The sequence below is a fragment of the Schistocerca americana genome, chromosome 4 (genome assembly GCF_021461395.2).
Source record: "Schistocerca americana isolate TAMUIC-IGC-003095 chromosome 4, iqSchAmer2.1, whole genome shotgun sequence".
In the NCBI taxonomy this organism is placed as follows: domain Eukaryota; kingdom Metazoa; phylum Arthropoda; class Insecta; order Orthoptera; family Acrididae; genus Schistocerca; species Schistocerca americana.
Window position 1 is genome coordinate 560,961,770 of NC_060122.1, and position 14,424 is coordinate 560,976,193.

General features: G+C 43.6%; 1 protein-coding gene across 1 annotated transcript in view; it reads right to left on the reverse strand.

Moving 5' to 3' along the window:
* Positions 1–2,052: 2,052 nt before the first annotated feature.
* LOC124612928 overlaps positions 2,053–14,424 on the reverse strand; it is a 29,949-nt gene continuing 17,577 nt past the window's right edge. The window contains exons 3-4 of the mRNA XM_047141426.1: positions 8,652–9,276; positions 2,053–2,188 (exon numbers count right to left, since the gene is read on the reverse strand). Coding sequence (XP_046997382.1) covers positions 8,655–9,276 — 622 coding nt within the window. The 3' untranslated portion in view covers positions 2,053–2,188; positions 8,652–8,654. The remainder of the gene's footprint in view (positions 2,189–8,651; positions 9,277–14,424) is intronic.

The following is a 14,424-nucleotide window of genomic DNA, read 5'->3' on the forward strand; positions in this document are numbered from 1 at the left end:
TTTAATGACCCAACATTCCCGTTTTTTTTTTTTTCCTTTTTCTCTCTTGCGAGAATCCAGTATTAACGGCAACATTCCGTAAATGTAAAGGCGCCACGATTGCAAACTTTTGCTGTTGGTAATTGTCAAGTGAACAGCTTACCTTACCTAGCGAACGCCATTTACATTATTAGCAAAGTATTGTGTTACTTGTGTGTCTGAAGGATTGTACTAGATTTATCAAAGTTCTGGTTGTCTTACTTTACGTTAAACGCAATTATAATTACCCTCTTAACGATTCAGATGTAGTGTTTCCCTGAAACATGTCAGCCAACGCATTTTAATTTAAAACAGCAAATTCTAAGAAGCGTGGATTCCTCTTGCTGCAAAAATCTGTTTCAGTATGGTCTTACAAATAGCACGTACAACTACTCGTCAACCTTAATCTTCTAGTTCTCCTGCAACTCTTCTTTATTCTGTAAAATTTTCGTCTTTCTAGAGTGCATACATTTTTGAGTTTGATTCCTTTCAAATCAGATGTTTTGGCGTGGACGGAAGATTGTCTATCTGCTGTCTGTATTTAACTCTTATAGCTTCCAGCGAATGAATAGCGGTTTGTATCAGTTTGGGCCTTGACTAACCATTGTACATTGATTTATTGGGTCCTTTATCTTAAAGATTTTGTGTGTGAATCGAAGGAGTCCATTTGTGCTACACTGTATGTGGGCAAAATTTCGGATGCCTTTTCTGTTCCGTTCTTTTACGAAATTCAACTCAGCTTTTGCTTAACCATGCTTTGTACCTCGGGCTCGAATATTTTCCACATCTGCCGTTCTATTACGAGGGCACTGACATTGATTATTATTGATGGTATATGTACTGCATAGAGTGCGTCTGGTAGAACAGCTGTCTGGTAACGGTGAAGTTTGGCTTTAGGCTAAAGGAATTTACTGTTGTAGATATTCCAGGTTAATCATTGAGTCCACTAAGTAATTGTCTGCTCAACTTCTGTCTGTCTGTCTTTCCTGTCTTTCTCTCTCTCTTTGTCTCTCTCTCTCTCTCTCTCTCTCTCTCTCTCTCTCTCTCTCTCTCTCTCTGATATTCACAGTAATTTCACCTCAATAATTCAAGTGTTTAGCCAATGCGATATCGCCCCAACTCGCCACGAGGCATCCTAGATCTTTCTGCTGAGAGTTCATGTAAGTTTGTTTCTCCTGAGAGATTTGGTGGCACGTCTGGATAGCGATTTCATGACTCTTGTCTATGGCATGTCTGGAAAGCTCATCAACAAAACAATAGCATTTGATATTAATTAGTTCACTTTTTTCATATATTGTTCCAGGTGTTTTTTTCTGCCACGTTCCGTGATCATGTCCAGCACCATATTGAAATTTAGTGCAGATAGTTCATCACACTGACTTACGTTCTCTATACTTCGAAAGATTCGGAGATACTGCACATTAACATTACTTTAAAATGTTATATTTTAATAAAATCTGTTGGAATAAACATGTTGTTGTGTTATACTCACCACTTTGATGTAGTTACTACGGTGTAGTACGCTAAAGATGATAGTTCGGTCATTCGAAATATAAGCTTTTTCCAAATCTACAAAAGAGACCGCCATGCGAATCGACTGACTGTGCTGTATACAACAGTGTACTGAGATTCTAGATTCGTTCTGCCGACTGGTTCTGACCTACCTTCCGCTCTGTCTGTTGTTCTGTTCTGGAAAGCGGAGCACACGAGAACACGTTGTGATTTAAAATGCCTCCAAAACTGTTTGGGTATAACCTGTAATTTTGTACGTGAACTTATGTTCCGTCTAAATAACTAATTATGTTACTTGGTTTCGCAGTGAATGTTTTAAGACTAGAGAGAATGTCAAAGATAAAACTGTACTTCCACATGAACTTGAATTAGCTTGAACCCGAATTCGCAAGATAAACTTCAGATTGTGTAGCCGTAAGTAAACACAAACATGGTACATGTCAGGTGTGAATTTGGCGTCCTGTACAACTTCACATTTTAGGGCCGGAGTTAGGTTCATTTGTGCGTGTAACAGAATGTCAATTATTTTTGTACGAAATAACATAAATATTTATTATGCAGAAAAATAAGTAGCAAAAAAAATAAATATTGTCCATATACACCATGGTGCTGCCAATCGGATCGCCTTTCTTCTGCTGACTTGCATAGCGGCATCAACCTGTAACAAAAGTATTCATTCACGTAACGAAATAGATTTTACATTAAATGCTGTGTGATGCACAGTGCCCTGCGATGCCGCAATGATATACTAATACCTGCTGTTGTCTGTCGTTAGTTCTGCTGACAAAAGTTCTGTTCGGTTCACTGATCTAAGTTGGAAAGTGCTATTTCTAAAATAGTATGTAAATTGTAGAAAATTTTAGCAACTGATTGCGCACCAGGTCAAGCCAGTCATTTCAGGTCTTTTCCTTCTGTTCGCTTCTGAAGATATACTGGAACAATTAGAAACATGTAGCATCCTTTTCGCATTTATTACGTACCGGAAAACCATGTAAGGTAAATTCAGAAATTGGCGACAGTCGTCATATACCACTGATTGAGATTTTTACGGAATCTTTGTAACATAATCGAAAGATACATAAATTTCTGTATTCTGTAAAAGCTATGCACCATAAGGTCGTATCGTAACTCTTGATAACACTCTGGTAAATAAGACAAAGCCTCGAATAGCTTTTAGTCAGTATTGGCTGAAGGAGAATTAAATCAGTTTTCCTGAACGTGTGACTGGATTTAGGTTGACAATAACAGTGAAGATCTGTAAGTCGCAATTGGTATAGCAATCTGATACACCATTTTAAAAACAATAAAAAAGGAGAATGGTTCCTTCTCTTAAGACTGCAACCATTTTTGCTGGGGCTAAGTACAATAGATCTGACGAGGACGACGATGAAAATGTTTAAGATTGGTCTTTGCATGTCGTGGTCTGAGAAGGGAGATGATAATTACAGAAAAGCAATGGAGGTCGCATAAGTCGAACAACACACAAATTATTGACAAAGGGAGATCGCTCTTGTTATTCGTTACAGGTTAAAATAGATCAGGTACTTAATTTTTTTATTTTATACTCTTAGGAAGCTGCATTTTGAGGTACCGCAATGGGCCTTATTGTGAGTTACTTTACCTTTGGCGCGTCTAGCATTGCCCAGCCTCGGTACGATAGGAGTCTACTGTACGACTTCTTTCCATACTACAAAACGTAGATGTATAATTAAAGAAAAGAGCTTTTTGATGCAATAGGTATTCTTTAGTGCCAAATTTAAATAAATTTCCCAGTTTTAGTCTCTTTAGTTCAGCGAAAAAGTGCCTCCATGTGCTACAGCATCTTACGTACAAATTACTTGTCTAGAGACAATACGAGCACATATTTTGTGCAAAAGATCCTTCACAGTTTCCAAGTATTTATAGGAAGAACACAAAACCCCGAAGAAACTGCAGTGTGGCTATTTATTTACAAGTGGGTTCTACTGTACTATTGTCGTCTGCTTGAGGCAATCTATTCATTATGGCTTACTATAGAGAGCCGTCACGATCATATACCATGAAACGATGTTGCCTAGCAACGAGTGCTATTGAGCTGTGCTAGAGTATGCGGCATGCCCCACTAACTCAATATGAGAGTTCTGCATACAATGTCTCAATGTGTGTTTCTCACTTAGTGTCTTTAAATCTAATGAGCCACAAAACTGTTAGCAACTGTGATTCAAGTGCTTTGTTGGAGAGAGCAATGTTTTTCTTTGTGTTGTATGTAAAGCCCGACATCATTGTCTGCCTTCTGTCAACTTAAGGCGCACAAGTTCGATGCTTCCACCTCCTGGCCCGTTGGAGAAGACACACGCGGTATGCTGCATCTGAGCTGACCTCTGCCTGAACATGCTGTAGTCTGAAGGTTCGGGCAACTGGCACTCGAACAGCAGCTGTCCGTAAATCGGCGGTAGTTCTCTACTTCGTTCACTGCACTGTGAGTGGAGCACTGTAGAAAATTTAATCCGTCGAGAAAAATTTTGATACAAAACGCTTTCAACTTTCGTGTCTATCACACTAGAGTCACTTGTGTGTGTCTCTGTGGATTGTTGTTGCAATAGTGACCTTAGTTTTGTATTTCCCCAGCTTCATTTAATCCTTCAGTGTCTTACTGTGCTGTTTTCGGCATTATAATGGTTGTAGTTCATCTGTCAGAGTGTAAACAGGAAAGTGTGTTAAGTTCTAACTGATTTCGTGGGGATTAGGAGCACAAGTTATTATAACGTATTATGTATGTCATTGCTTACTGCCAGTGGGTTTAAGCAGTGTTTCTATACACAGGGTGAATCTCCTAAGACTTGCACCGCAGATATTACGGAAATGGCAAGTGCTATTGATGTGTGGTTTTCACAGAGTGGGTTGGTAGTCAGGGGCTCGCATTGTTAGCCGATCAATATATTGTAATAATACGTAGAAAGTGTATTTTTGTGCAGACATGCACTCCTGAAACCGAACAATGCCTACTGGCATTAAAAAACTGAATGTAAGCTGTATTAGAACGTCAGTGATGTCTGTTTCAGGATTCTCGTGCGAGTCGTTTCGAGATATCGTAGTCTGAGAAGTTCCCACACCGACGCTTGCACAATACCTTTGCTAGCACACACTAAAGAACAGCACAAATTCATCCACTAGCTATGTGAATTCTGACCAGAAACGAGGTAGTTAAGCATCACAAGTTGCGTTCAAAATTACCACCGGCAACTCCAGTACGCGCTTTCACTCTGGTGGAACGACGGGTTACATGTGCTAGCATTTCAGTGGAGATATCCGAGTAGGCTTAATAATATGTCGCTGAATATATCATTGGGTGTAGTTCGTTGGTCTTTGTAGACGGCGTCATTCAGCTTTCTCCCGCTGAAAAAATTCTACAGGCGTCAAATACCGGGAGTGGGCCAGCCAAGGTACAGGTCTACGTGAAGACACGCTGTAGTACTTCCTACACCGTGGGCTGGGCAGTCATCATGTTGCAACCATAGATTCCCTTCGTCCGTAGTGTAACGTCTTCTAGCATCCACGGAAAACTGCCTTTTAGAAGGCTGCTATTGCGATACTTGGGCTAGTTCAGTGGGCCGTCTACGGAAAACGAACCTATGAGCAGATGGTTCACTATTCCATACCACACCTTTACATTCCCTGGACTCTGACACTCCATCTGACGAAGCCAACGGGGATTGTCAACAAACCAATATTGCATGTTCCAGAGGATTACCTTGCCATGACTGATGAATGGGGTTTCATCACTAAGCAAGATACGTGATACAACAGTAATATCCTGCCTTAGTGCCCACGTAGAGGACTTGCCACTGTTCTCATAATCATTTCCATGCAACTCTCGATGGAGAGAAATGTGATAGGAATGGGACCTATGTCGATGAAGAATGCATAGGGAACTTGCCTGAATCTGCGCTGGAGCTAACGTGTGGATCAACTGCAACAGCAGCAAGAACATTAATTTCCTCTCTTCTTTCGTCACTTGTTTCCTTCTGTTAAACTGTCTAAGTGTTACACTACCACTTTCACGTAATTGGATGAGGAGGTTGATAAATAACTGCCAAGGTGGTTGACGAGTATTGGGATATCTTGCCGCATACACCGTATCAGGAATAACTTCATTCTTTCTATACTCTCCATACACTATGACCATATCGGCTTTTTCTGCATTGGTAAATCCCACCATCCACTCACGACCTGCTGCTTGAACTGTCACGCACTAGCTGACTAGCAAGTCAAGCAAGTCACAATATACTCACAGAATACACACACACTCTGTAAGCGCACATAACATCGTACCTAGCAACTACGCAGGTTGAATGGCACGAACGAGCGCCGGTGTGGAATCTTCGCACAATACGGTATGTCGTAAACGACTCGCACTAGAATTCTGCAACAAAAACCACTGGCATTCTTGTTTACTACACTTTTAGTTTGTTGACGTTAATAGGAATTGTTACATTTAAAAAGTTTACTTTTGCACAAAATTCACTAAGTATTATTACAGTCTGTCTGTTGAGTAATGGCACGATCCGCGGACTGTCAATCCATTCTGTGAAAACCGCACATCAACAGCACATCATTTCAATAATACATGCGGTGCATGTGCTAGGTGTTTAGCCCTGTATACACCCATATACATGTAAGCATGTGTTTTTGATGTCAGCATTAATTATAGCCAGTGATTCTAATTCTCATGTACAGGAAGATTATAATGAAAGTTCTAGTTTCAGAAAGCTGTTAAAAAGTGGACCGCTGGTCAGAATGACGTCAAATTTGAATGAAATATTATCGAATAAGGGAGAAACGTTACGGAAACAAAAACAGCAAAAAAGTTGCAAAATACAATATGGTTGAGAGGTGGGATACACGGCTATTCCTCAGTTTATGTCTTAAATGCTCGGCATAACTGCCACAATACAGGACCGCACGCTGCTGGTTAAGCTCTCTGCAGAAGAGCTATGTTGGCTCTATAGCCGTCCACAGTTGCGGAAGTGTTGCCGCTACAGGACTTTATGCAGTAACTGTCCTCTCTGTTATGTCCCATAAATGTTCGGTGGCTTTCATGTCGAGCCCTCTGAGTGGCTAAATCATTCCCTCGACCTGTCAAGAATATTATTCAAACCAGTGGCGAACAATTATTGCCCGCTGACAAGCCGCATTATCACCCATAAAAATTCCATCACTGTTAGGTAGAAAATTGTCTCCAAGTAGCAGAGCATAACTGATGATCGATTCAGTGCGGCCAAAGGACCCAGTCTATTCCAGGTAAACACAGCCCACACAACTTCAGAGCCACCACAAGCTTGAACAGTGCCTTGTTACAAATTTGGGCCCATGGCTTCGTGGAGTTTACGCCACACTCGAATTCTACCATCAACTCTTACCAAATGATATCGGGACTCAACTCACCAAGCCACGATTTTTCGGTCGTCTAGGGTACAACCAATATGGTCACAAGCTCAGGAGAGCCACTGCAGGCAATGTCGTACTGTTAGCAAAGGCACTCGCGTCAGTCATTTGCTGCCATAGGTCGTTAACGACAAGTGTCGTTGCACTGTCTTAACGGGGTCGTTGTGGTACGTGGCACATAGATTTCTGTAGTTATTTCATGCAGTGTTGCTTCACTGTTACTCTGACAATTCTACGCAAACGCCGCTGAAGTCGGTTGTTAAGTGAAGGCCGTCGATCAGTGTGTTGTGCGTAGTGTGAGATAATGCCTGAAATTTGGTATTCTCGGCACACTCCCGACACTGTGAATATCGGAATATTGAATTCAAAAATGGTTCAAATGGCTCTGAGCACTATGGGACCTAACTTCTGAGGTCATCAGTCCACTAGAACGTAGAACTACTTAAACCTACCTAACCTAAGGACATCACGCACATCCATGCCCGAGGCAGGATTCGAACCTGCGACCGCAGCGGTCGTGCGATTCCAGACTGTAGTGTCTAGAACCGCTCGGCCACCCCGGCAGGCGGAATATTGAATTCCCCAACGATCTTCGAAATGGAATGTCCCAAGCGTCTAGCTCTAACGACCATTCCGCGGTCAAAGTCTGTCAATTCCTGTCCTGCGACCATAATCACGTCGGAACCCTGTTCACATGAAATCATACGAGCACAAATGACAGCTCCGCCAAAGCACTGCCCTTTTATGACTTATATACGCGATACTATCGCCATCTGTGTATGTGCATATCGCTAGCGTCTAGCTCTAACGACCATTCCGCGGTCAAAGTCTGTCAATTCCTGTCCTGCGACCATAACCACATCGGAACCCTGTTCACATGAAATCATACGAGCACAAATGACAGCTCCGCCAAAGCACTGCCCTTTTATAACTTATATACGCGATACTATCGCCATCTGTGTATGTGCATATCGCTAGCGTCTAGCTCTAACGACCATTCCGCGGTCAAAGTCTGTCAATTCCTGTCCTGCGACCATAACCACATCGGAACCCTGTTCACATGAAATCATACGAGCACAAATGACAGCTCCGCCAAAGCACTGCCCTTTTATAACTTATATACGCGATACTATCGCCATCTGTGTATGTGCATATCGCTAGCGTCTAGCTCTAACGACCATTCCGCGGTCAAAGTCTGTCAATTCCTGTCCTGCGACCATAATCACATCGGAACCCTGTTCACATAAAATCATACGAGCACAAATGACAGCTCCACCAAAGCACTGCCCTTTTATGACTTATGTAAGCGATACTATCGCCATCTGTGTATGTGCATATCGCTTTAATCATACCTGGTGTTGAAACATTAATGACCAGCGGTTTAGGTATTTGGGGAAACCCTTTCCGTAAATAACTGCGAGTTGAAGTCTATTCCTGCACCTAAGACTGCATGATCGAATGAATGCTGGAGAGCCGGCCGGTGTGGCCGAACGATTCTAGGCGCTTCAGTCTGGAACCGTGCGACCGCTACGGTCCCAAGTTCGAATCCTGTCACGGGTATGGATGTGTGTGATGTCCTTAGGTTAGTTAGGTTTAAGTAGTTGTAAGTTTTAGGGGACTGATGACCTCAGATGTTAAGTCCCATAGTGCTCAGAGGCATTTGAACCATTTTTGAGTGCTGGAGATGCGAAACCTACCTTTTAACCATAGAACGGCCCGGGCAACGGGCGACCATAAGCGGGCCGTTGGCCGTAGACACCTCGCCCGTTGCCGTAGGCTGGGCGCCAGCGGCCGTAGGTAGGGGACCGGCGGCCCCCGGAGGCGGCGGCTGCAGAAGCCGAGGAGCCCCAGGGTCCGGATGAAGCGGAAGCGGCGGCCGCCGCGGCGGATGAGGACGCGCCGCGTCGGCCCAGCCGAGACACCTGGCGGCGGTGCCTGGAATGAGTGTCCGGCGAGTCCTTCGTGTCCTGCGCGTCATCTTCTGCCGATACGAGCTCGTCCGCCTGCTGGTCGCCGACCTCACCTCCTGGGTGCTGCATAACCAGCTGGGCCGCTTCCCCGAGATGCGGCGGCAGAGATGTCGTATATGTGGAGGCAGAAGCATCGCTTTCAGGGATGGCTGTTTCTTCCCTGATGGGGTTGTGAGGCGACGGATGTTCTTGAGGCTGTTCCTGGACATGACTACACGCCACTCCAACTGGAACGCTCACAGCTGCATTCCCTGGGCGGGCTTCCCACCTGCATCTGTAGCCCGTTCTGAGATCGATAGGAGCTCTCTGAGTCGGAATTTCTCTTCTTTTGACGGCCGGTTTCCAGTTTGCCCTGCCAAAGTAAACATCAGTTATTTCGATGGATAAGAAATCGTGAAATAATCGTCATGTGCATCAGTCATGAACAATAACATGAATGAACTAAGAACAACACATTAACACGAATGCATTAGGCGTAAGTTCGTAACGTTTTTGCACTTTTCGTGTTGGTATTCCGGTTGGTAATGGTTTATTTACCAGTTTCCTTTTAAATCTGTAGTTCACTGTTGCCATTTGAGTTTACGGACTGGCATTTTGTCATTTGCAATAATGAGCGTAACTGTGGACTCTAGAACATTGATTGTCAAATGGAGAAATCGGAACATTTCCGCCATATCCTTCTGTTTGAGTTCAAAAGAGGGGTGACAGCAGTGAAGACAGCCAGAAACGTTTTCACCGTGAACAGGGATAATGCCACTCGACGGAGCACGGCAAGAATTTTTTTTTTCGTTTCGATGGCGTTCGTTTGAAATCAGGAAGACCTTCGAGGATTGAAGAAGATCGTTTAAACGCAGGAATCCACGATGGGCCATGTCGGTGTACTCGAGAACTGGAAAGAGTGATCAACTGTGACCACCACCATCGTGCGACATTTGCAGGCATTGTGCAAGGTTAAAAAATCGGGTATATGGGTACTATATACCAAAATCCTAAAAATCAGCGTCTGGCCTTGCTACTTGTCATGAATTGGTTCGTGAACAACACTGACCATTCCTAGCCTGCTACACCAACCGTGTAGTATGTGCCGACGTTATGGACATGAGGCACATCAGTGCTGAGAGTGCCGATGGGCTGTGATCCATCGTAACGGTATATCAGTTTCTTGTACTTACGCCCAAGATTTTATAGAATCTGTCCCTCCCTAATTAATGTGTAATGTACTTTAGGTATAAATGTTGCTAAGCAGATATTGCATAAACGTCAAAAATCAATCATGACGCAAAAAGCAGTTGAACCTTTTTTGAGGTAGTCAGCAGGTCGTGATCTTGTGTTTATCGTTCCTTACTCTCGGTCACGGGTTCGATTCTCGTCCGAGACAGGGATTTTCCGCTTGGGACTGGACGTAAGTATCGTCGACGTGCATGTCGCCGAAGTTGCGTCAAATAAAATTTGCTCCAGACAGTCGAACTCTCCAGCAACGAACTCCTAGCCAAAAAAAGCTATACGCACGTCTTTCAGTTTGGCTAAACAGATGGTCGAACTCTCGTAGCCGGCCGTAGTGGCCCAGCGGTTCTAGGTGCTACAGTCTGGAACCGCGCGACCGCTATGGTCGCAGGTTCGAATCCTGCCTCTGTCATGGATGTGTGTGATGTCCATAGGTTAGTTAGGTTTAAGTAGTTCTAAGTTATAGGGGACTGATGACCTCAGAAGTTAAGTCCCCTAGTGCTAAGAGCCATTTTTTGAACTCTCGGAGAGGAATGCCATGCTACAAAGGCAAGGGGAGATTTCATCAGCTGATAATGTGCATAGGTAGGGTGAACTAGCTACAATAGTAGAGGCAAATGCTTCGTTAATGTACCTGTTCCTCCTGTGGACTCTATTGAAGCTAGTATAGTGGTATCTTTTTTCTTATAAAGAGATTGAGGATGTGTCAGCATTTATTGACAGTCTAGAAGCTACTGCTAGTCTGGATCGTTGGTTGAACGAAGTAAGATTGACACAACCAAGTTAGATTGTGGGTGAAACGTCATGAATATTGTGCGGTTGAACAAGGTGCTCACATTTCAGTAACTCAAGAAAGGACTCTATCAGCGCTACTGCATGCAGATTAGTGTCAGATTCTTCAGGCAATAACTCAATGGCCTGTCTCAGAAACGAAAGGAGTCGGTCGAAACATTACTAGATAGAATTAGGAAAATTAATATGAAAATGTATGAGTTAACGCAGAATGAGGAGTCTCATGAAATTATTCAGCACGAGGTAAAGCACGTGTCCGGGAAGGTACGAATGGAGAACCTAAAGGATCTGGCTGTTATTAGTGGGGTTGCTACGCAACTGGAAGAAGCGGACATAATGACTCGGTTGCCGGATAAACAGAGCATCTTTTCTGAGCATCAAAGTGCTATAGGTATGAATATGCGTGCCACATTTGGAAACAATATAGTCCACCACAATGCTGTGGGTGTGGGGCAGTAGGACGTCGGGTGAAGGTTAGGAAGCACTGGGCGACGTCGGAGTAAGGATCCGTTAAAAACCAACGGAAATTCATCTGCCAGACGGCGTTACCAGTAAGGCATAATGCTTCTAAGGCGTATGCAGAGGTGAAGTGTTTCTTGGTGGGCATGGTGAAGGGAATGGGACATACGTTTTTAGTGGACGTACGGACTCAAATGTCGGCATTCATTCCGTACGTCTTGGAGACGAAAAAACAAATTACGTGGAGTATACGACCATGATGTGGTATCTTTGGAATCAATATTGCTCATTTTCTGTATTGGAGCAAAGAATTTTCGGGAATATATGGAAGTATCTCCCCACGTAACTGAGCGCTACTGCGCAATGCTAGGGCTGGATTTTCTGAAGAAGCGTCATACAATACTCAGTCTTTCACAGTACACCACCAAACTCATTGCGGGAGTGTTCCACCTGGGTACGACTGTCACAAATGACACTTTGTCGCAAGGCCCGTCGATCATGAAGGTGGAACTGAACAAACTGCGTACACCTACATAAAACTCAATTTGCATGATATAGAACTCATGTAACGCTTTCGAGTGAGTACATCATAAGTATTACTCATCAAATACACCTCAGAATGACAAGTTCAAAACACGTGCATTCCAAACTACATATTATGAAAAGCACAAGTTGTTACGTGCTCGCTCTACAAAAGGAAAATTGTTCTGCTGCTCATGTTTGCTCTTAACCACAAGAAAACCTGTGTCATACGCTGAGGCTTTCGAAGATCTCAAGAAAATGTCTAGAGGTTTAGCAGGGCATTCTGCTTTGAAAGACAATCTAAGCAACTTAATTTCATTTCTAGAACTAATCAAAGAAGCGTTTGGTATTTCAGAGCTCCTACGGTTTCAAAAATAGCCTCCTAGACTTCAACTTTATTTTTTTTCTCTGTGTTTTTAAAAACACATTTCAACATTCGCGAGGAAAAAAACTGATGCACAGTTTTTCAACTGAACTGTCTCAGCATGCGTAACTTGCACGAGAAGCATAAGAAATTGAGATAAACTGATCGAATTTTTAAATTCTACGAAACACACGACCTATTCCCAACCTGAATCTTCCATGAATAGAGCTAAAAGGATGAATATATTGGCAATCCACTGATGTCAAAATACAAATGGGTGTACCTCAAGGTACGGGATAGTTCTGTACCACAAATGGAAAGAAGATTTTTCACATTATGACAAACAGCCCTTTTCAAAATTTGTCGGTACTACTCAGTTCGCTAGTAACACTCAGCATATGTCCGTACACGGTGTGGATTCAGTATTACAAACAAATGATTCGTCCTTCAGTCGCCCGCAGCTGCGTGTAGAGCTGGAGACTGCATTGCCTTCCCAGCACAAAGAAAAGTTTCACTCTGTAAGTCTGGAGAAGCAATCAAAAGAAATCTTTCAAACAATTTCGTTTAATTGCCACCGTTTCTGCAACAAGTGCTTTTGTATAAAGAAGTTTTTCTTGTCTGAAACATGTAAAAATTTATTTCAGAAACCGTATAGCCCAGGATCGCTTATCAGCTCTTGGTTGTATTCAATAGAAAAACGAGCACTGCGAATGCTTCAAAGCCGAGACATATTGTAAGAAGATGTCATCGAAAGATGTGGGAAGAAGAAGAACCGTCGAGTTAAATTGTTTTACAAGTAACAAGGCTCACACACCCAGCCTACCAGTTTGTTTGTATATAAAAGTGAGTATCAGTATCATTATTATTAGTAATAGTACTCGTAGTAGTAGTAGTAGTAGTACTAGTCGTAGTCTTAGTTGTCGTCGTCTTAATAGTACTGGTAGTAGTAGTAGTTGTTGTTGTTGATGATGATGACGACGATGATGATGATGCCGTGATGGTCGTCGTCGTCATCGTCATTATTTTTGAACGTTGGGTACGCGTGCATTACAATGGAAGGAATGGGGATTTTCCAATATGTTTCCTGGCCTTCCCAGAGTTTAGGCCCATGATCCGCCACTGAAAATGCAAGAGATAGCGGAAGCGGGTGACTTCGGGCTGATCAGTTGAAGAGGCATCAAGGACTACCTTACGATATGGAAAGTACTGCCAGAAGATGCCGAGCAGTCATCACATTGCCCACCACAACAGAGGGAGAAGGGGCATAACAGCATTGACGTAGCAGAAAGGCAGAGTGACTTTGGAGTTGGCGGTCTGATGGCTTCACCTCGAATCAACTTCAGCAAAACAAGGACTGACTAAGCCTATATAAACATTCCTGTTTGATAGTAGTATTGCAGTCTGCCAGCCACCAACTCCTCGATTCTATAATTATGTTATGGCTTACTTTGATAGAAACTGTGGTTTCAGCAAACCAAGGACTGGCCTAGCCCGTACAAAGACTGATCATTTCTAGTAGTATTGTAGTCTGCAGAATCCTGCCTCGGGCATAGATGTGTGTGATGTCCTTAGGTTAGTTAGGTTTAAGTAGTTCTAAGTTCTAGGGGACTGATGACCTCAGATGTTATGTCCCATAATGCTCAGAGCCATTTGAACCATTTTTTTGTAGTCTGCAAGCCACCAACTCCGAGTGGGGACCTGCGATGGTCTATGTGTCTACGTAGGTCAACCAGTCTCCACCTCTGGATTCTGCTGAACCTAGCTGGGGCGCTACTGCTCGAAACCAAAGCTGTGGACTTGGTTCTCTACAACCGACGCGCCACCTGGTGGCCTGCAGTTGGAACCTAGAGCAATGCAGCCGTTCAGCCACTTTCGCTTGCGCAGGCAAATCCTTCCTGCATGCTCCTTCCCATGTGAGTGGATGCTACTGCTGCTGTTTCTGCTGCTGTGACCCGTCTCATCCACGCTAGGTCCACGGCGTGATCAGGCGTGCCTCGGCACGCTCCCTCCTATGTAGCTGGGAAGCCTCTAGTCAGCATTGTGGGCTGCTTTGGTCATCAGTCTCGCTGAGTCGCTGCCACCACCATTCCACCATCCGCACGATGCTACAACGCTGCATACCGCAGGGTCGCTCCTCCG